This window comes from Notechis scutatus, chromosome 3 (assembly GCF_049901735.1).
Source record: "Notechis scutatus isolate UNSWTSFEM ecotype Mainland chromosome 3, rNotScu1.2, whole genome shotgun sequence".
Lineage (NCBI taxonomy): Eukaryota > Metazoa > Chordata > Lepidosauria > Squamata > Elapidae > Notechis > Notechis scutatus.
In genome coordinates this window covers 178,972,279-178,994,442 of record NC_142011.1, presented here as the reverse complement: position 1 = coordinate 178,994,442, position 22,164 = coordinate 178,972,279, and the positions used below count along the sequence as shown (strand labels likewise).

The 22,164-nt window shown below is 39.2% G+C and overlaps 1 protein-coding gene across 4 annotated transcripts in view; it reads left to right on the top strand.

The window, feature by feature from the left end:
- Positions 1-22,164, top strand: part of ZNF704 (zinc finger protein 704) — a 50,684-nt gene that overhangs the window by 8,200 nt on the left and 20,320 nt on the right. For all 4 annotated transcript variants that reach the window (XM_087961931.1, XM_026691360.2, XM_026691353.2 and 1 more), the window contains exon 2: positions 5,531-5,778. In XM_087961931.1, the coding sequence (XP_087818057.1) occupies positions 5,531-5,778 (248 nt within the window). The remainder of the gene's footprint in view (positions 1-5,530; positions 5,779-22,164) is intronic.

The following is a 22,164-nucleotide window of genomic DNA, read 5'->3' as shown; positions in this document are numbered from 1 at the left end:
GTACAACTTTAAGACATGTGGAAGTCCCAGAATTCCTAGCCAGTAGGAGTTGAAATCCACATAACATAAAATTGCCAAGTTTGAAAAAACACTGCTCTGAACTATCTTAACCCAAATCAAGCTGACTTGTTTTTTTGTCATCTAGTATCTCTTGACTATAGTCCTCTTAATATGAATAAGAAATTGAGTGCACTATCCTAGTGTGTGGCAAAATAAGTGCATCTGCATTATGAAAAGTAGCGGCAAAATCCCAAGTGACATTGCTGCTTAAGGAGGATAGTAAATGATGCTCCTCCTACTCCGCAGTCCACAAATCTTGGTCCAGATCCTAAATATGTACCAATCTGGCTTTAAAAGGGCATCATATTTCCGTTCAATAATAAATAAAGTATGGAAATCAGGCTGTACTCATGGTGATTTTGTGGCAGATCTGTGTAGGTTTTTTTTTTTGACAATATAGAAGTTGTTTATGATTGCCTTATTTCAGGCAACTTTCCTAAAAAGGTAGGAAAGTTAGGAAAAGGTAGGAAAAAGTAGGAGGACATGGATAAATAACAGTTGGGCTACATTGTGTTGAATTAATTCATGAGGAATTATTTGTGCCAATTGAATGAATTCAGGTCACCCAAGACAGGATAGGTAAAAAGAGGAAACCATGAGAGAAGTTGCTGCTATATCCCATCACCGTCAGCTGGATGCATCTGCCTTAAATTATTTCAATACATTAACAATATAGATTTTATTTATTAAATATATTGGCTGCCCATCTTACCACATGGTAACTCTGGGCAGCTTACAACATTAAAAAGATAAAATTATATAAAACTATACACAATACAAACAAAATTCAATAAAAAAATAAGTATTCAACTTGTAACTTTGAACAGTCAGTCACTAAATGAATGACTGTAACTAGAGGATTATAGTATTACATAGATAAGCTTTCCATTTTGGAAAAAGCCCAGATAATATTGATATTTGAAGCAGAATTTCCAAAAACATGGTTTTGAAAATATTTATTAAGCAATTTAAATATTTCAAAAGCATACTTTAATGTTCACTTATTTTCAAATATGGTGAGCATATGAAATAAATTTGGTTTAGGGAAAAATGTTCATGGTTCCTATTTCCCATAAGGAAATAATACTGAATCTGTGAATTTATGTACTTACATACATACATATGTATACAAACATACACACACACACACACACACACACACACACTTATTGGTACATTTACACATACATACCAGTATATAAAAATAGCTACATAATGGACTTCACACATCTTTTGAACATGTACAGTACTATGGGTAGCCTAGATATGTTGCACAAGGTTAGTTTATAATTCAGCATATCATTTAATAGCTAGGTTAATGTGTCATGAAATAGTAGCTGGTTGAAGTTCTTAAGCTGGCAATTGTCTTTAATCAATTAATTGTGCTGCTATCCAAACACTGATTAATTTCTTTTTGTGGTATTTTGCATGTCCCAAATAATGGATCCCTAATGATGTATAAAAATAAATATTATGCTTTCTAAAAGATATACACAGCTAGCTAATCACCATTAGGAAGACATCTTATGCAAAGCCATGTTAAATCAATATCTAGTTACACAGATTTAATGAATTGTCTCAGAATTAGCATCAAGTTTCTGTATAGCTAAGTGGTTGAAAATCAGCTTCTCTGTCAAACAACTTCTTTTCTGCTGTTTTTCCTTCAAACATGTTCGTGATTATTTCGGTGAAAGTTTTACTTCTGAAAATAGTTTATTTAATATTATGAGCCTTTTGCTTTACAATATAGGGGAAATATATTTTCTTAGTCTTGTGTCATTTGTCTGTATATCAAAAGATAAAAAGCTTGGAAATCATTTATGTTCTTAAATAATTGTTCTAGTTTTGTTTATGAAACAGCTGCTGGATTTTAAAAATATTTTTTGCTTTTAATCTTTAGATGTGCATATCAGGACTTCTGTAGTGTTTTATCCTTTAAATGTGTCATATCAAAATTAATACATCTTTCTGTATTGCGAATCCTTCTTTTAACCACCAGATCTTCAAAAATGAATTTAAACCTGATTGTAACTTCAATTATTTAGTACATTATTCTGCTGCTTGGAGAATGTAAACCGCTATGAACTTCCCCTTCAGTCCAGATCTGCAAACAAATAATTAAAAGAAGGCACAGTACTTTCAAATCAGTTGCCCAAAATCTGGAAAACAAAGAAATTGACAAATTATCCCTAAACTCCTAAACTTACAAAAGGGAACAATCATGTGGTTTTTCATGAGGAGAAAGTTTTAGTGATAAATATATACAGTATTTAACATGAAGTCCAATTTTAAAAGATGTTTCGGGGTAAAAAAGAAAAAAGAGAAGTATCAGTGAACATATTCACTTTCAAATAAGCCTGATCTACATAATAATTGTTTTATTTAATTTATATAATTTATTTGACACCTGGAGTGGTGATCTCAGAACTCAAGCAGAATCCAATGAGATAGAATAACCTGAGAAAAAGAATGTTTGACCTTTTACTTAGACTTGAAGAAAACTTAATATTAGCATTCATCTGATGCAGACTAGCAAAATCTCCTATGTGCTTTATTTATTTGCTGGCTTACAAAAATATATACACTGCTCAAAAAAATAAAGGGAACACAAAAATAAGATATCCTAGATTTGAATGAGTGAAATATTCTTATTAAATGCTTTGTTCATTACATAGTTGAATGTGCTGACAAAAAAATCACACAAAAATTATCAATGGAAATCAAATTTAGCAACCCATGGAGGTCTGGATTTGGAGTTACACTAAAAATTAAAGTGGAAAAAAACACTACAGGCTGATCCAACTTTGATGTAATGTCCTTAAAACAAGTCAAAATGGGGCTCAGTAGTGTGTGTGGCCTCCACGTGCCTGTATGACCTCCCTACAACACCTGGGCATGCTCCTGATGAGGTGGCGGATGGTCTCCTCCCACACCTGGACTAAAGCATCCCCCAACTCCTGGACAGTCTGTGGTGCAATGTGGCATTGGTGGATGGAGCGAGACATGATGTCCCAGATGTGCTCAATTGGATTCAGGTCTGGGGAACGGGCGGGCCAATTCATAGTATCAATGCTTTCGTCTTGCAGGAACTGCTGACACACTCCAGCCACATGAGGTCTAGCATTGCCGTGCATTAGGAAGAACCCAGGGCCAACCGCACCAGCATATGGTCTCACAAGGGGTCTGAGGATCAAATCTCGGCTCCTAATGGCAGTCAGGCTACCTCTGGCAAGCACCTGGAGGGCTGTGCGGCCCCCTAAAGAAATGCCACCCCACACCATTACTGACCCACTGCCAAACCGGTCATGCTGAAGGATGTTGCAGGCAGCAGAATGTTCTCCACGGCGTCTCCAAACCCTGTCACGTCTGTCACATGTGCTCAGTGTGAACCTGCTTTCATCTGTGAAGAGCACAGGGCGCCAGTAGCGAATTTGCCAATCTTGGTGTTCTCTGGCAAATGCCAAACGTCCTGCACGGTGTTGGGCTGTAAGCACAACCCCCACCTGTGGACTTCGGGCCCTCATACCACACTCATGGAGTCTGTTTCTGACCGTTTGAGCAACCACATGCACATTTGTGGCCCGTTGGAGGTCAGTTTGCAGGGCTCTGGCAATGCTCCTCCTGGCCCTCCTTGCACAAAGGCGGAGGCAGCGGTCCTGATGCTGGGTTGTTGCCCTCCTACGGCCTCCTCCACGCCTCCTGATGTACTGGCCTGTCCCCTGGTAGCGCCTCCATGCTCTGGACACTACGCTGACAGACACAGGAAAAATTCTTGCCACAGCTCACATTGATGTGCCATCCTGGATGAGCTGCACTACCTGAGCAACTTGTGTGGGTTGCAGACTCCGTCTCATGCTACCACTAGAGTGAAAGCACCGCCAGCATTCAAAAGTGACCAAACCATCAGCCAGAAAGCATAGGAACTGAGAAGTGGTCTGTGGTCACCACCTGTAGAACCACTCCTTTATTGGGGATGTCTTGCTAACTGCCTATGCTTTCCACCTGTTGTCTATTCCATTTGCACAACAGCATGTGAAATTGATTGTCAATCAGTGTTGCTACCTAAGTGGACAGTTTGATTTCACAGAAGTGTGATTGACTTGGAGTTACATTGTGTTGTTTAAGTGTTCCCTTTAATTTTTTTGAGCAGTGTATATAAGCCCCAATCCTATGGTTCTAAATCCTACATAACAATGTATTTCTCTTGAAATACAGTGCATAATAATATTGAAATGTAAACCCAAAGATGCTTTTTCAAGAGGCAACTGGATTTTCTGGTTTTTCTTTGAAAACATTTTGCTTCTTGTCCAAGAAGCTTCTTCAGTTTTGACGGGATGGTCGGGAATGGAAAGATGTATACTCCTTGCAGACAGCGAGAAAAAAACCATAAAGTCTAGTTGCCTCTTGAAAAAGCACCTTTGGGACAACCATGACCTGGATGACTGAGAATCTCCACAGACGTTCAAAACTAAAATAATAAATTAAGATGAAATTGTCAACCTCTATAGCTCAGCATTAAAACCACTATCTTATTTTATAAGAAAGGTTTTGGGTAGGTTTCTGAAAATTAGGAGTTTCTGAAAATTAGGAGTGATGCCCTGATGGTATCTTCAGGTGCCTGATGTCTTAAAGTTTTGATGTCTTCTGATGTTTCTGGTGTCTTCAAGTGCCTGATGCCTTCAGGTTTCCAGAAATGGTGTTACCTTCAAAAAGTCCTGCCTTCTGACCCACATTTCTGTGAATGTCTAGTGCAAGGGGTAGTAGTGATGATGGTAGAGGTAGTAAAAGACCTTAATGAGTGCCTCTCTATGTGTCCCAACTGGTCAGGCATGATAATTTTGGGTAAGACAGTGCCTGCTTTGTCTAGTAGGAAGATAATATTTTCTGATATCAAAAATATAGAAAGCTGATCAAAATTGTTTAGAAGCTTCTCCTACCTGTCAAATGACTCCACAGTTACATCATAAATGAAACATAAATAGAAAATTATGCAGATTCTTTCTTTGCTAAAAAGTTGTTTTTAATGGCAAGGTATCCTGTTCAAGCTTCATTACAGAGATATTTTTACTATAGCAAGTACTGTTCTAATATCAAAATATGCTGGCCACAACTTTGGCCAACAGCTTTGATTTTTACAAGAAAGATCTATAATAAATTACATATCCTAATTTTGTAAATAGAGTAACATGTCCAATCCGTCACCCACCCAAATTTACAGTAGCATTTATTTGCTTTATGTGGCCACCAATCTCACATATGTGACACTGGGTGGGTTACAGTACAGTAAATAAAAAAATAAAATACATAATATAAAATAAAAACACAGAGCAGCTGAACATCACAAAATAACCATCAACAAAGTCAATCAAATATCCAGTACCCCAGGTCAGCAAGGTCAGGGCTAACCCAGTCTGCTCACTCTTAAAATAAATTGTGAGAAATCTGATAATGTATGTATTTTATTTTTCAGGTAACCAGCATAAAACGTGAAATGACCTTTGCAGCATTTCAAAAGGAAGACCTAAAAAGTGATCTAAATCAAAAACTCTCAGATCAGCAATTTTTTGTGTTGGCTATGAAGGAGGAAGATTCAAAAACAGCAGACATCAAAAAAATTGGCAGAATTCATGATCATGAAAAAGAAAATACTCGTTCTATCTGTCTTCTTGAGCAGAAGCGCAAAGTTGTATCTTCAAACATTGATGTGCCTCCCACAAGGTACAGAAATTTAAAAAATAGAGAAGAAAATTGATAAAATTCTGAGTTTATTTTGTGTTGTTCTTTCTGTTGTTTCAGTGTTTCAAATAACTCAGCTACAAGTTGTTTTCAATTTATTACCACAACTGAACCCAAAATTTCCACTGCTAAGCAAGGCAGCTGTTAAGTGAGTCATGCCTTGTTTTACAACCTTTTTGCCATGGTTGTTAAGTGAATTGTTACAATTGTTTAATAAATCATGAAGTCATGAAGTGAATCTTTTTCACCTATTGATGTTGCTTGTCAGAAGCTGAGGAAGGTTGCAAATAATAGTCCCAGGACCCTGGGATGCTGCAACCATTGTAAATACATGCCAATTGCCAAGCATCCGAGTTTGATTCTGTGACTATGGAGACGGGTTGTAAATATGTGAACTGGTCACTTTTCTCAGTACCGATGTAACTTTGAACAGTCATTAAATAAATGGCTGTAAGTTGAAAACTAACTGTAATGCTTTTGATGCAAGTGGAACATAGAACCCAAGGGTTAGAAGGGATCTTAGAGGTCTTTTAGTCCAACCCCCTGCTCAAGGCAGGAGATCCTATGCCATCTGATAGAAGAATTAGCCAAGTCCTAAGAACCTTTTTTCCCTTTCTGCTCTGCACCAGCAGGGCCAAGGTGGACAGGACGGTGGGGGGAGGGCAAAGACAATACGGGAGTTGCAGTAAATGCCTTGTGGTCACAGGTGGAAGCCAAGTCACAGTGTATGCTTGGAGCTAATGGGGAGGGCGGCAAGGTTCCTAGGAGGAAGTTGCTCCAAGGCCAGATGAGAAGGTCATTAGTGAACACTAATCTTAGAATCCTATAGAAGATATAGATTTATTGGGCAACCTTCAGTGCATCTGGTATCTGTCGAACAGGAATAAATAACTCTTGTAATTTTTGTTCAATCTTCTCTTACATTTTGTGAGGAATAAATAATGAGAATCATTAATAAAAGTAGCTGTAGTTTAGCACATTAAGCAATGGCCTTCTATATGCATAGCAGGCAGGAAAACTCCCTAGACTCATGTTGTTCAAGTTTTTCTCCAGATGTCTCAATTACAGAACCTTCATTCTGCATTCTGGTGCAGAAACAGGACAAGGGATTGGGAAAAGCCACTAGTTCAAGGTCCATTTCAATTGCAAAACTTTATATATCGTTTAAAGCCACAATTCCTCTGATCTGATTTTGGTTTCCTATGCTATTTATAAACTGGCTTTCCTGTTTGGTAAAGTAGAATACTTTTTAAAAATATCTAAGCTGGGCATATGAAGAATGGGCAACGTGAGCAGACAGCTAATTTTTAAAGCCATGGTTTGTTAGAATAAAATATAATATCTGAATCAGACATATATTGAAGTTAATTAGGGGCAACAGCGTGATAAATGGAAAACCTTTCCCCCTTCTCCTTCCTTGGCATAGTACAGGTAGTCCATACACTATGATGGTAATTGAGCCAGGTGATTATGATCTTAAGTTGTAACAGTCATAATGCAGTGCACCATGTGACTGGACCCAATGTTACAACTTTTTTTTTAATGTGGTCTTTAATTGTATACCATTAAACAAACCCGTTGTTCTCTATGAGCCAGTTTAACTGCTGGTTTAAATGCTGGAAAAACCATCATGAATTGCAGCCATGTGACCACGGGGCACTGCAAATAGCCATAAATAGGGGCCAGTTGCCAATCATGCAAAATGCAGTCATGTGACCACGGGGAGCGGTCAGAACTTTGAAATCTCGGGGTTTCACAGAATGTTGTGGCCTGTCAGCCTCCAGCTCATCCACCAGCAGAGGAGGAGGAGGCGTGGGAGTCAGGGTCAGCATCAAGGCAGCCTGAGAACTCCAAGGGAGAAGAGGGAATGGAGCTGGCAGAGAGAGAGAGAGACAGACAGACAGACAGAGACAGAGACAGATCTGGAGGTGGTTGATGAAGAAGAGGAGGAACAGTGCCTGGGCAGTGTCGATGCATCTGCGAATCCTGGGCATGGGCGATCCTGGGAAGAAAGAGCCACCGCTGCTAGCGAAGCCCTACCCTAACTTTGGGGATAAGCATTCCTTATAAAGGAATCTTTTTGAGTTCAGGTCAAAGGGTTTGTCGTGCTTGGGGAGATGGGTCAGAACACAGAACTTCAAAAGGTCACTGAGTGACCAGTTGTAAATCAAGCATTATATGTACTTGCATTGAGGCGTTCACAAGGTTGTGAAAATATGCTAAACATAAATTATATGCTTGTCGCTACTGCAGACATTCTGTGTGTATTGTTCTCCGATGGAGGCACTTTCTGCAGCATGCATTGAGACTGCAGGCTCATTTCTGAGAATTTGTATTGGTTGTCACCTAAGAAGTTGGTGTAAAAAGCAAACACAGTGGCATTTTTGGAACTCACTCACTCATCTACTCACTGCTAAAAAGATGTGAGTGATTTGAGGCCTTGATATTTCACTGTTAACCCTTTAGAGGTGTGAAATATCTTAGTGATTTATAATGACATATCACTGAAAGGGGACGTGTTGCTCATCAAGCTTAATGCCCCACTCAGAGCAAAAAAAAAAATCAAGCATCTTTTTTTTGTCTTTTATTTAAATTTGCTAATAGAAAGATGCTACCAGACTTCCCTTGATTTTTTTTCTAAATGAAATGAAGAAATTTAGATGTTAAAAGGTTCAAATGTTCACATGTGTGTCTATGTAAAATATGCAAGTGTGTTTAAAAAAGATGTATGCACACACATAAAAGAGATGCAAAATCTTAAAACTAGAGTAATAAAGGCTGTTTTTTTAAAATACAGGCTTTGTACCTGAATTGCAAAGAAATTTGTAGAGATTTTAAGTACCCAATACAGTAGATGACTGGGAATCTATTTAGGGGTTTGTGTGAATTAGTCTGATTTGAGGTAGGAGGAATGTGTGTAATTTGTTTTCAAGACTTATAGGCTACTTTAGTTAGCTGACTCTGAGTAGTTATGAAATTCCTCTGATTGTAACTGGGATTAAACATTATGAATTGAATTTAAAAGCTTTTTTTTATTATAACACCAGTAGATATATGCAGAAGAATAAAATAAATTCCTCCTCAGGAGGGATCATTATAGTGAAGCAGTCTATATGCCTTGATGAAACAGCCTGTGAAGGACTCTGAGCTTGGTTGTTTTCTTGCAGACGTTTCATTACCCAAACTAGGTAACATCATCAGCATCACCTGTAGTTTGGTGAATGAACTAAACCTAGTTTGGTTAATGAAATGTCTGTAAGAAAACAGCCAGGTTCATAGAGCACTAAGGACCCATTGTTTCAACCTTGAGCTAAAATATTCTCTTTTATTGATAAAATAGCCATATTTCCGTATTTCCTGGAGGCCAGGTAGGAAGAGGGCATTTCAGTGTCAGGGCCAATGCACTGCTTTAAAAAGTGACAACAGCACCTTGATTTCTACCCCAAAGCCAAAAGCCAACCAGTGCTGTATAAGTGTTATGTGGGCATCATGAGATACATCTATAACTATTTGAACCACTTTGTTCTGGGCCAGTTGTGGCTTATAAATGCTCTTCAATGGCAGCTATATATGAAACACAATTCAATAGTTCAGTCAGAGTGAATAAGGTATGAATGATAGTGAATAACATTTCCTGTCCAGGAAAATATCACAGATCTCACACAAAACAGAGCTGTGCCAAAACTCTCTTGACCGGAATTCCCAAGTACTCCTTGAGCCGAAGCAAGTGGACCGTCAGGTTGTGAAGCATTCTGTTTGGGGCAGTGCAACTTCATACATGGCTAACAAAAATCCTACTGGAATTAATAGGCCTTCAAATTGGAAATCCTTAATATTTCAGTCCTTGAGAGAGACAGATGACATCTCATTCAGAAGCATCGATACTCTTCCTATCTTGCTTCTTCAAAGTCCAACTTAAGAATATCGCAGGGAAAAACTGTCCTATGTTGATTACTAAATAGGCAGTTTATATCAGATCCACCAGATGGCACTAGAGAGTGTTTACAACTATAATATACAAAAGGGATTAAGGGATTATTTCATAAAAAGAGAAACAAAATATATTTTTATCATATGCAATCTACTTAGTTGAATTTATTAAGTTTCATACACTGAGTTTCAAAATAATTACCAAAATAGATAATATTCTTCCAGACCTGTAACATTTTTTCCATGAATAAGATGGATGTTCTATAACAACTGAAGTCCTCAGTTTTTTCAAGCGCCCTAAATAATGCAAACATTTTCAAAACATGCATATATATAAATTGTGTGTTTACTTCTAGAAGAGTGAAGTTGTTTTTGACAGCAATAAATTGTACATAAATGTCCTTTTAAATTTTTACTCTTTTTTTTTCTACGAGTCAAGCAAAGGCATTCAGTGTTCTGGAAGTAATTTGTGATTGTTGGAAATAGTGATACAAGATCTGCAACTATTTACAACATTTAAAATTCTCCTTAATTATTTGTTGTTTTAAAAAATTCATGGGCAGAAGTGTTTTTGGTGCTAGAAGCTTCATGTTGTAACAACTGTTAGAAGCATAGCAGGGTTGGGATCCAAGCGGTGTAATAATCGGTTCAGTGAGCATGCGCTTTGCACATGTGCGTGCCAAACGCACGGTACATGCGCATGCGCAATGTTTGAAAATCATATTTTCCTGCAAGCCCTGTGTGTACCACAGCGCTCACGCAGCAATGAGCTGTGCCGCACGAGGCAGCTGAGGTTGAAAAAGCAGGAAATAAAGGACAGCCTAGAGCCCGGGTGGGCCAAACAGAAGAACAGAAGATCATCAGAGCGAACCAGTTTGGTCTCAGCTGATCTTCGGAGCTACAGGTTCGGCAGAACTGGGCCAAACTAGTAGTATCAGGGGTGGGATTCTACAGGTTTGCACCTATTCGCTAGAACCGGTTGTTAATATTCTAAGCAGTTCGGAGAACCGGTTGTTAGAAGAAATTACTGGCCTAATCCTGTAAGAAAGGCAGGAAGGAAACATTCTGGTGTTGCTTACAGAAACTGCCTCTCCATTAACCCTTATTACGTTCTTGGCAGGACTAGACTTCCTGTCTCTGGAACTTCTCTGGAGTTTTTTTTCCCTCCTTTGCTGGTACTTTGCATGTGTGGAGTGACCTTCAAAGTTACCGTGGCACTGAAAAAAGTGACTTATGACCATTTTTCACACTTACGACTATTGCAGCATCCCCACAGTCACGAGAGGCCAGGCGAGGAGATGTGTGTCTCAATGTTGAGTTGGCCACACTCAGCCAGTCCTATTACCACCAAGCCACACCCACCAACTAAGCCACGCCCACAGAACCGGTTGTTAAAAAAATTGAATCCCACCCCTGGGCAGCATCCCACTTCTGAAGCAAAGTTGTCCGAAGTGTTGTGGGTTCTCCATCACTGGAAGGTTTTAAAAGAGGCTGGACAATCATCCATCAGAAATGTATAGGGTCTCCTGCTTGAGCAGGGGATTGGACTAGAAAGCCTTCAAGGTCCCCTCCAACTTCTTATTCTGTGTTCTAAAGATAGCTGCCTCTGGCTAGACGCTGTCTAATTTTGTTGTAATCAGGCTGGGGAAGATAGATGGAAAGTCCTCACCACAGCTATTAAAAAGGGAGACTTTTTAAATCTATAGGAGTGCCTATGGCTACAGTACAACCCTCTAATTCAGCAATCTATTTTGGCATCAGGGACCGGTTTCATGGAAGACAATTTTTTCATGGACTGGAGTGGGTGGGATAGTTTCAGTTTCGCTTGCTTGCTCACCTCCTGTTGGGTGACCTGATTTCTAAGAGACCATGGACTAGTACCGATCTGTGTCCCAGAGTCTGGAGATACCTGCTTTAATGAACTGGAAAGTTGAAATAATGCCACTAGAACAGGGGTCTCCAACCTTGGCAACTTTAAGCCTGGAGGACTTCAACTCCCAGAATTCCCCAGCCAGCAAAGCTGGCTGGGGAATTCTGGGAGTTGAAGTCCTCCAGGCTTAAAGTTGCCAAGGTCGGAGACCCCTGCACTAGAAGACACCAAACTTTTCTTTTTTGCCCAATTTTGTCATTTAAAGGTAGGCATTGGAACAAAAGATCAACCCCTCCATTTCTCACCATAAACCCTTTAGTTTTCCAAAAGACCCCCAAATTATGCCCTTGGAATTCAGTTGCAAAAAATGGTCAAATTTTAGAGTTCAATTTTGAAGTTCAATTTGAGCCAGGAAGGATGAATTACATCTGGGAATGGTGTCTTTCCCATTCCTATTCCCACAATTTTTAAGGAAAAGAAATAACAATGCAAAAATCAGGCTATTTTGTTGCCAAATTTTGCAGATTACTTTGTTGGATTTTAACAGACCCATACTGCCTATTCCCATTGTAAATAGATTATGAGTCCTTTATCAGGATAGAAAGTAGTGAACTCATTGTTCAAGATGCCCTACTATTATTATTTTTTAATATAAATTTATGGCTAATAATTTTTTACACTTAGGATAAGCTTTGTAATCAAAAGCAGAGATTTATTTAAGGCATATCCAAGAAGTTCACATTGTAGAGTAAACCAACCATAGTAACCCTTGTAAAGGAAAATATGGTTGTACTGTTAAGTTTTGCTATTGCCATTCCTGTCCTTATTCTCTAGCACCTGTTTTAGTGTGCAAGATTAGCTAGCCATGCAATAGAAAAACATCTTAAATATCTAAGCACCAATTCTGTTTTATTTAAGTTTAAAAAATCATTCAGATCATGCTTAGTTATTGGTGACCAAATATTGGTGACTGGTATTCTATCAGTTCAGCCTGGTTCTGGCGAGCTGGTAGTAGCGTTGAGCAGCGGAGACCGAACCAGTTCACTCCACTGCTCTGCTTTTGGGCCCATCCACCCACCCAGGCTCCTATACTCACCTTTATCCACTGAATTTGAAGTGGAGCTGCTTTGCGGGGCACAGAATAGTGCTGCACGGCAGCTTCTGAAGCGACCGGGATTGTGCAGGCTTGCAGGAGGCAAGTTAGAATGCCTCTGCGCCTGTACAAAGTGTGCATTTGGCACGCACATGCATGCAAAGTATGTGCACACGTGCAAAGCGCGCCCACCAAGCCACGCCCACCGAACCGGTGGCAAAAATATTTGAATCCCACCACTGGACCAAATAGATATATCCAAATGATATTACAATGGGGCAGAATATATAAATGGTTCTAAATGAACACATGAAGTTAATGTTGAAATTATAACACTGAAATGGTTTTCCACTTCTTTCTTCCTGGATTATTTAAAAAAAAAACTATGCAGTCTAAATCAACATTAGGATTTCTTAGTGGTTTTCATTCATGTTTTAACCTGATTTAACTCTGGTTAGTTATTTCAAGATCAGCCAAGGAGTTTAGACTATGTTAAATATAGATCACAATTTCTTCCTTGATTCTGTTATTTGCTTACATCAGCCTTTGGCTTTTTAAAGAGCATTGAATGAAATAATAATTCAGCAGGAGTTTTTGAATGTAGAAGCCAGAATAAAGTTTGAGTGTATAATTTCTCTTACTGAATGCTCAAGTTCCATCTGAGCAACTTCCGTTTCTTTAGTAGTTTTGTCACATAGCAACATTGAATGAGTGTTTGAAAGTCTGCAGCAACTAATATGTATAAAAGAAAAGGAGAAGTGACAGTGCAAAGAATCCAGCTTGAATGAACTTTCAGTTCATTTTGGATGTGTGCAATATAAACCACCAATAGAGTAAATTAGGAAAGAAATTAATTTATCCAGACACCTTGGTTTAAATAACCTGTGTTAACTGTGCATCAAAAGAAAACTATAGATTAGTAAATATAGTATGTTTCCTATATTATCTCAGAATTGTAATGCTATTAAGAGGCACAACTGCATTATTCTGTTCAAAGAGGGGGAAAAGGGAAGAATGTAATGGTTTTTTCTAGTTACTATTAATATAGTTTCTATCCTGATAAAATACACTAAAATACTTCTTCAAGTGGATTGGACTTGCAGGCATGGTACTTAATTAAACACAGTCAACGGTATCCATATGAGCAAATGTTGCATATTTTACTGGTCGTGTTTCAGAATGGTCTTTGAATAACAGTAATCAGGTTTGAAAAGGCAGGTGTTATTAAGGATGCTTGCTAAAAAGTATAATACTCCTTGCTAGATTAAAAATGGTGACACCTGCTAGCCAGTGTCTATCATACCATGGCTGCATTCACATTACATTATGTTGTGACTTGTTTTAATCATGTTTGTTGAACTAACCCTTGTCTCGTTATGATGTGAACTCTGCATGTAGAAGAACCCCTGTTCATTTAGTTTTTCAAATTCTCTATCCAATGTAGTCAATAATTTAGATATGAATCGTGACTAGACTTATCTCATTTACATAGACCTTCCTTTGCAAACATTAAGTATTGATATGGAAATAAGAACAACCACCTGTGAAGAAATTCAAACTACTGTATTTGCTGTCTGATAATACCTCTAAATTTTGGGGAAGGGAAGAGACAGAAGTGTTTTGTTAAATATCTTCTGGAAGGGCTCATTCCAGCATCTAAGACTCAGGCTTAGAAATGGCTGTCAGAAATGGGACATGGGACAGAAAAAATATAAATTCCCTCCTTTAATTTAAGAATATTGTTCCATTTCCAATTTTAGAACTGTTTATATTAAATATTATCAAAATCCTAAGTACATTAAGCTGAGAGAAAGTTTCATTAAACTTACTAGAGTTTGGTGATTAGTATATAGGGTTTGTTTATTTATTTATTTGATTGATTGATTGATTTCCATAGCAGTCCATCTCAACAAATGACTCTGGGTAGCTCACAATTCAAAACATATATTACAATTAAAATTTAAAACACATTTTAAAACAATAGAACAGTAACAAGCATCAAATATTTTCTTAGTATGCAGGCTTATAAGTACTTCTCATGAGGAAAAATATGGTAGATAATATTCTGCATTCCATTTGTTTTCTTTAATGATTGCTGTATGTATAAATTCTAGAACAGGCCCCTTTTAAATCTCTTAAAAGTTACTGAAAATTAAACATTCACATTTTTATAAATATCACTGAAGTATGCTAAGTACACAGCCTATAGCCCTGAGGGGTACTTATGCCCCAAAGCACTTCCAATAGTTTTTGAAATTGTAATTTTCAATGCATAGGAAGAATTGTTTTGATTGATTGATTTCAGTGTTCTGTTGACTCATTGTATATAAGTGAATGCTTGCATTAACGTCTCTTTTTCTAAAGGCAAGGACAGATAAGTATTATAAAGACTCAACTATGCCAATGGAAGATATTAGATGTTGGTGAGATGTTATTTTCATTAACCAAATTTAAGATATATAAAGCAGTGTGTCAGCATTCCAGCAAACATCCATTCTAATCAGTAACTCTGAGACAAACATATCTCAAAAGTACCTTTATTAGAATAGTACCTGGCACATCTGTGGAATCCCGAATCTAAAAATTTTCAGGCTTTCCACAATTTCCAAACTACAAATCCATCCCCCCTTGGTCGTCATCACATCACATGGCCCAATCACGATTCATCCAAAAGTAAGATCCTTATTTCATCCCGCGCCACACTAAATAACGTTGAACTAACAGAAGAATTTTATTTTGTCTACTTAGAGCTACTAATTGAAATCACCCCCCCCTCACATTTTCTCAGGCTATGTGGCAGCATGGAATATGGCTTCCAAAACTGACAGACGTCCCCCTTGAGAAATTCACCTCCTAAAGAGATAATAAACAAAACACAACCAGGGGTTAATGTGATGCCCTTAACCCCCTCTTCCCATTCCAAGGGGACCCTTTGGTTTGTCAGGGAATTCTTCATGGAATTGGTTAATCAATCTATTTGCATGTACATCCCAAGTTTTTACCCAAGTAGCATCTGACAAAGGGTAACCTTTCCATAACACCAAATATCTCCCTCGGTATAATCTAGAATCAAGGATTTTCTTTATTTCATAATGTCTCTCATGTTGTACAATTGAAGGTTTGGGGGGAGCTGCTGGTATCGGCCTTAGATTCGACTCTACAGCAGGTTTCAATAAACTACTATGGAACACTGGGTGTATTTTCCCCAATAGCTGTGGGAGACTTAATTGGACTGTCACTGGATTGATTATTTTTGATATAGGGAATGGACCTAAGAATTTAGGGCCCAAATTCCTACTGGGCAGTTTCAATTTGAGATATTTAGTTGACAAAAACACTTTGTCCCCTACTTTAAATGGTGGTTGGAGGGATCTGTGTTTGTCTGCTTGTTTTTTATATTCCTCAGCAGCTTCAGTCAAAGCTTTTTTTGTATCCTCCCAACCTTTCTTTAATGAGTCCATCCACTCCATTAAAGACATGGATGTTGGGGGTTCCCTAGGTAATTCCTGCATAGAGACAACTTCCATGCTAGTGTTGATTTGGAACAGAGTCAAGCCTGTGCTGCTGTGTACTGCATTATTGTAAGCAACTTCTGCAAATGGCAACAGCTCCGCCCAGTTCTCCTGTTGATAATTTACATAGCATCTAATGTATTGTTCCACCATGGCCATCCCTGCTGCCCCTTTGCACGCAGGATGAAATGCTGAGAAAAGCCCTTGGGGCGACCCAACGGACTTCAAAAACTCCCTCCAGAACTTAGCAGTAAACTGTATACCTCGGTCTGAGATTACTCTACGAGGTACTCCGTGGAGCCTATAGATATGCTTCACGAACAGTTTTACAAGTTTTTTAGCCAAAGGCAGTCTGTTACAGGCTGTAAAGTAGGCTTGCTTGGAGAATAAATAGATAACAGTCCAAATCATGGTATTTCTTCCACTTTCAGGTAACTCTACGATAAAGTCCATTGCAATTTCTTCCCACGGCTTCGTTGGTTCAACTACCTGTTGAAAGAGGCCAGGGGTTTTTCCAGTTCTGTGTTTCATTGTGGCACAAATTGAGCAGTTTTTCACATAGTCCTCGATATCAGATTTCATTTTTGGCCACCAGAACTGTCTCCTGACTAAATGCAGGCTTTTTAAGAATTCCAACCGCAAGTCATTTCAGTACCATTAGTCTTAGAGTATTGGGTACATAAATTTTTGTCCCTTTCCAAGCCAATTGTTCATTCATTGTCGGATCGGTTTGATGTTCAACAAACCAGGGATCGGTCAAAAGGGCTACTTTCAACTCTGTTGTCAGTTTGTCTTCTAGGCATCTGGTACTGTGGTTGGCTTGGCCTCGGTGGTTACTTGGCCTGTGGGTTGGGCTTCTGATATCATAGTTTGCACTACCTCCTCTTGGCAACTGTCACATTGGGGTTTTCTCGACAGGGTGTCTGCCAGTATGTTTTCCCTGCCCCTGGAATATATTTCATGTTACAGTTGAACCTTGTGAAGTATTGTGTCCAGCAGACTTGTTTAGGTGATAGATTTCGAGGTGTCTTTAGAGCCTCGAGGTTCTTGTGATCAGTCCACTCCTCAAAAGGCTCCTTCACTTCTTCCAGGAACTGCCTCCAAGATAGTACAGCCCATCATATTGCAAACACTTCTTTTTCCCAAACTGTCCACCTATGCTCTGTGTCTGTCAACTTTTTGGACACATAAGCGTGAGGCATTAGTTGGTTTTGAGAGTTCTTCTGGAGAAGAATCACCATGACAGCCACATCACTAGCATCAGTTTGGACTATAAAAGGTTTGGTCGGGTCTGGGGACTGGAGGATGGGCTCAGCGCAAATATGTGTTTTAAAGTTTCAAAAGATTTCTGACAGTCCATTGTCCAAGCAAGGGGTTGGTTGGGTTTTGGTTTGGCCGGGGAAGGCCCAGTTTTCAATAACTCTGATAAAGGGAGAGCGACCTCAGCAAATGAAGGAATAAATTGTCTATAGAAATTTGCAAACCCCAAAAAGCTTTGAAGTTGTTTACGTGTTTTAGAAGGTTGCCAGTCTAACACCGCTCTCACTTTTCCAGGCTCCATCTCAATTCCCTGGTTGGACACTCAGTAGCCTAGGTAATCTAGTGACTCTTTGTGGAATTCGCTGACCAATTTGACATGTTTTTTTGAAGGTTTCACTGAATATAAGACTGTCATTCAGGTAGACGAGGACCCCTTTGTATAGGTGTGAATGTAACACTTCATTGATGAGTTGCATAAATACTGCGGGGGAGTCCTAAAGACATGACTCGGAAACTACCCAGAGGGCAGTTGAAAGCAGTTTTCCATTCGTCTCCCTCCTTTATGCAGACTCTGTAGTAAGCTTCTCTCACATCTAGTTTGGTGAAGATCTTGCCTTTAGACAGCTGGTTTAATAAGTCCTTCATGAGGGGCAGGGGGTACATGTTTTTTTATGCATACCCTGTTCACGCCCTTAAAATCGATGCATAATCTTAAACCGCCATCTTTTTTTTTCTTTGAACAGCACTGAGGCGGCCAACCTAGATTTGGCAGGTTCAATGAAACCTCTATCCAAATTGTTATCAATGTATTTTCTCAACTCATTTCAGCTGGTGTCATGGAATACATCTTTGATTTTGGCAGTTTGCCCCTGGTTCTAATTCTATGGCACAATCAGTGGCTCGATGAGGAGGTAAAACATTGCATTCCTCTTCGCTAAACACCTCAGCCAAGTCCCTGTATTGTTTGGGGACTTGGGGCTCACCTGGAGGAGAGTCTGATGTGGTGGCTGCTGCTTCAGGTTGGGGATCTTTTTTGGGTGGCAGTTCCTTTGTGGGAGGAAGGGGGGCAGTGGGCCAACCCCAATTATGATTTTTCGGTATCCGTCCTCCCACTTGATGGTAGGGGCCCATTTATCCAGCCAAGCAAGTCCCAATATGACAGATTCTGACATCCTTGGAGCCACTACAAAATGTATGAGTTCACTGTGTCTTCCCATCTCTAGTTTGATTAATTCTGTCATTTGGATGGCCGGGATTCCCCCAATTAAAGTCCCATCTACTTGTTCAAACCTGATTGGGCGTTTCAGGTTTTTAGTTTTTAGTCCTAATTGGGGAGGCCAATAAGACAACTAGAACACCTGGTATCTATTATGGCTTCTATCTCCCCTGCCTCCCCCATGTCAGACACCACCAACTTCACTTTGACTGTAAAAGGAGTGATGGCAGCACTCACCATAGGGTCATTGTCTTCATCGGCTTCTCTGGCCAGAATTTCTCAGGCCTGAAGTTCATTGTTCCCTTCTGTGTGGAGGGGACCTTCTACAGTGTGTCTAGCAAACCGGCTAGTGTCTGGAGGTTTCTGTGGATTTCTTCAACCCTTGGTGGCTGTACTCGGCCTCAGTTGCGGAGCTTGTGAAACAGGTGCAGAAGCCAGACAGTCGGCTGCTCTATGGCCATCCTGGCCACAACAATAGCACTTTATCATTTTGGGGGTCGGGTAGGAGCAGCTTCAGCAGGTCTGGTCAGAGGCCATCCGGCCACAGCTCTTCTAGGAGGGTCTTCAGGAGGGTTGTTTTTTTGGGGGGGTTGGTTGATTTCCCTGTCTAGCCTGAAGGACATTGCATATCAATCCTGCAGAGTCTCAAGTATTCCTCTAATGTTACAGGCCTTTTTTACTTCTGGGTCAATAGCGTTCTTGAAATAGTGCAACAGAATTCTTTCAGGCTAGTCCATGAGGTGGCTTGCGACCTTTCTAAAGTCCCATACAAAGTCTTGTAAAGGTTGCTTGCCTTGTTTCATTTCCATTAATTTGTCCTCATTTTCTCAGGCTATGTGGCAGTGTGGAATATGGCTTCTAAAGCTGACAGGTGATTTATAGCTTTGTACTACATAGTAACATTTTAAGGGGAAAGTTTTGTGCATGAGGAGAACTGGGCAGCCTCACACATGGCTACTGTGTCTAAATGTGATATCTGAATGAAGATCTTGCCAAGATTTTCATATCTGTCTTCAGTGTTCCCTTGTCTAAGATCACAACTATAATGTATGAAATCTAGGCATAGTGAGAAGCTTTCCTTAAAAAAATAGCTCTTTTTACTTTTATGGTGTTCCTATTACAATGCTTTGATGTATTTGTTAAAAACAATTAAGATAATGTGGCTTCTTGCATGTAGTCTCTTTTTCTCCATCCTTTCATTGTGGGAGTAAGTTTGGAAAGATAACTGTTCTTATTTATATTTATATTGCCAACAATACTGTGATCACACCACCAAGCAGTGTAATATGTTGAGGGGATAATTTTGCCAAGTTGTTTTATTTGGACAAATGCACTCCATAGACATTGTAGCATATACTTCATTTTCAAGCATGAGGCTTGAAGAAATGGTGTCAGATTTGAGGAAAGGATTCAAAAGCAGCCAGCAGCAACAGTAAAATTATCTCTTTCATGCCATTCATTATATGCACAAATATCCTTTGTAAAGTATCAGATTCCTGTGCTTCTGAAACCAGAAAGGGGGGAAATGTCATCTTGTGTACATTTAGTATGTGTGTATCATCATGACAGTGTAAAATGTATCAACATCAGCCTGTAGATAAGTTTACTGGCTGCACAACCCTTGTCTCTTTCACACCCACTACTTCCATCCACATTGTTGCTAGTACAGTTTGGGAATTATGTTTCATAGACTGGACCATTTAGTCAAGTCACTTGAAGGAATTTCAGGTTTTAAATTACAATTCTTTTCATCCTTGCCCATTAACAGGCTGGGTGAGGTAGAGAAATGTTGGATGCCAATTATCTTTGGATTTTTCTCGTTCGTGATTTCCTTTTATGGAACAAGGAAGGAGACTGTGCCTATGAGAGAAAATTAAACAGTGGCATCATGAAAGTAAATAGTACAGAAAGTAAATACTATCTGTTCTTCAGAAAGTAAGTGGGCAAAGGGGAGGATTATTGTCATACCCAGGATTCTGGTTTGTGTGTCCATATGCCTGTATTCAAGAAAGCGAACATATGTGTAAGGCTGTTTTCTATTTATGAATGCAAACTTACTTTCTTTGTTTCTGATTTATTTATTTGCTTATTTATTCTTCCTTCCTTCCTCCCTTTCTTTTCCTTTCTTTCATCAAGAATTGAATTATAAAGCTTTTTATTCTAGTCAGCCAGTTTCAAAATTGTAAGAAATGAGATGAAGATTTAACCCAATTCTTCCATTCAACTCTCCCATGGACACAACAATAACCCCTCCAAAATTCTTACTAGCTCCAAGTGGGAAGTTTCTATTCATTGGTCTCTCTGCAAGGAATAGCACTAATTCTGAATTTTGACTGGCACTTAAAACGGAGCACAGATTCCTAAGTATCATATACAGATTTAGTTACATGTTGTTTGGTGCTGCACATCTTTAAAATGCCATGATATTGTCAGCTTATAAAATGGCAGCAATACTGTACAGAGATTGCCTTCCTTGGCTTGAATGGCTTCCAAGCCCAAAATGTACAGTATAGTAATTTTCAGAATTCCACATGATCTTTATTCTAGTAATGCTTATTTAGATGTTTCTAGATTAAAGGACTTCCAAAAATTTTGCATTTTCATGATGTCGAGGTTAATAAAATTATTACAGGAAGTCAAACAAGATTGAAATTGTTGAGCAGCTTCAGAGCTTCAGAGTTTTGTAACAGTAGTCTAAAAAACAGATTTCCTGATGCTTCACCAGCAAATGTGTCTGCAATCTACAGAGGCAAGATAGTGTGCACAGCAGGCTACAAGTAACTGATCAGGGACTTACTGAGTTCCTGCTCATCACAGTTGCCTCTATGGTCTTGAAGCCCAAAACTGCCCAACAGCTACCAGCTGCAAATGTCTCTACCAGTGTAAGTTTGAATCCTTAACTGAGAAGCACTTGACTTTAGTGAACTGTACAATATATGTTCTACAAGACTCAGCAGATAACAGTGGCCAGACTGATCTGGATTAAGCTTGAAAGATAAGAAGGGTTGGGCTTGGTTAATTTTGGAATGAAATAAATACCAGGACCATGGACTAAGTTGAGAAGTTGAAATACACCCCACAATAAGGAATCATTTCTGAACTGTATGTCAGCTTGGAAGCCATTTTTCTTTGAGGCTTCTGGGCTTGCCACATTCAGTGCCTGGGAATTTGAGAGGGGGACTTCAAGGAGTGGTAGAAGATTAGCCACAACAACGTTCCTTTCTCAGAAAGTCATGGACATGTTACCCTGAACCTGGAGAGGAGTGACTGGGGATAGTCTCCAGTTGGAAGGAAGTAACGATTGGACCATGTGATAGACGATTGGGCGCAGGGGTTGGATTTTGGGTTTTCTTTGGGCTAGGGAAAACCCAGAATTTTCAGATTCGGTTTTTCCTCAAACGTGCCAATATGACATCTCTAATAAAATGGATTTTTGGGAAGACGATATTTTCTTTGGAGGTTGTTACTTGGAATGCTGACACTGTAT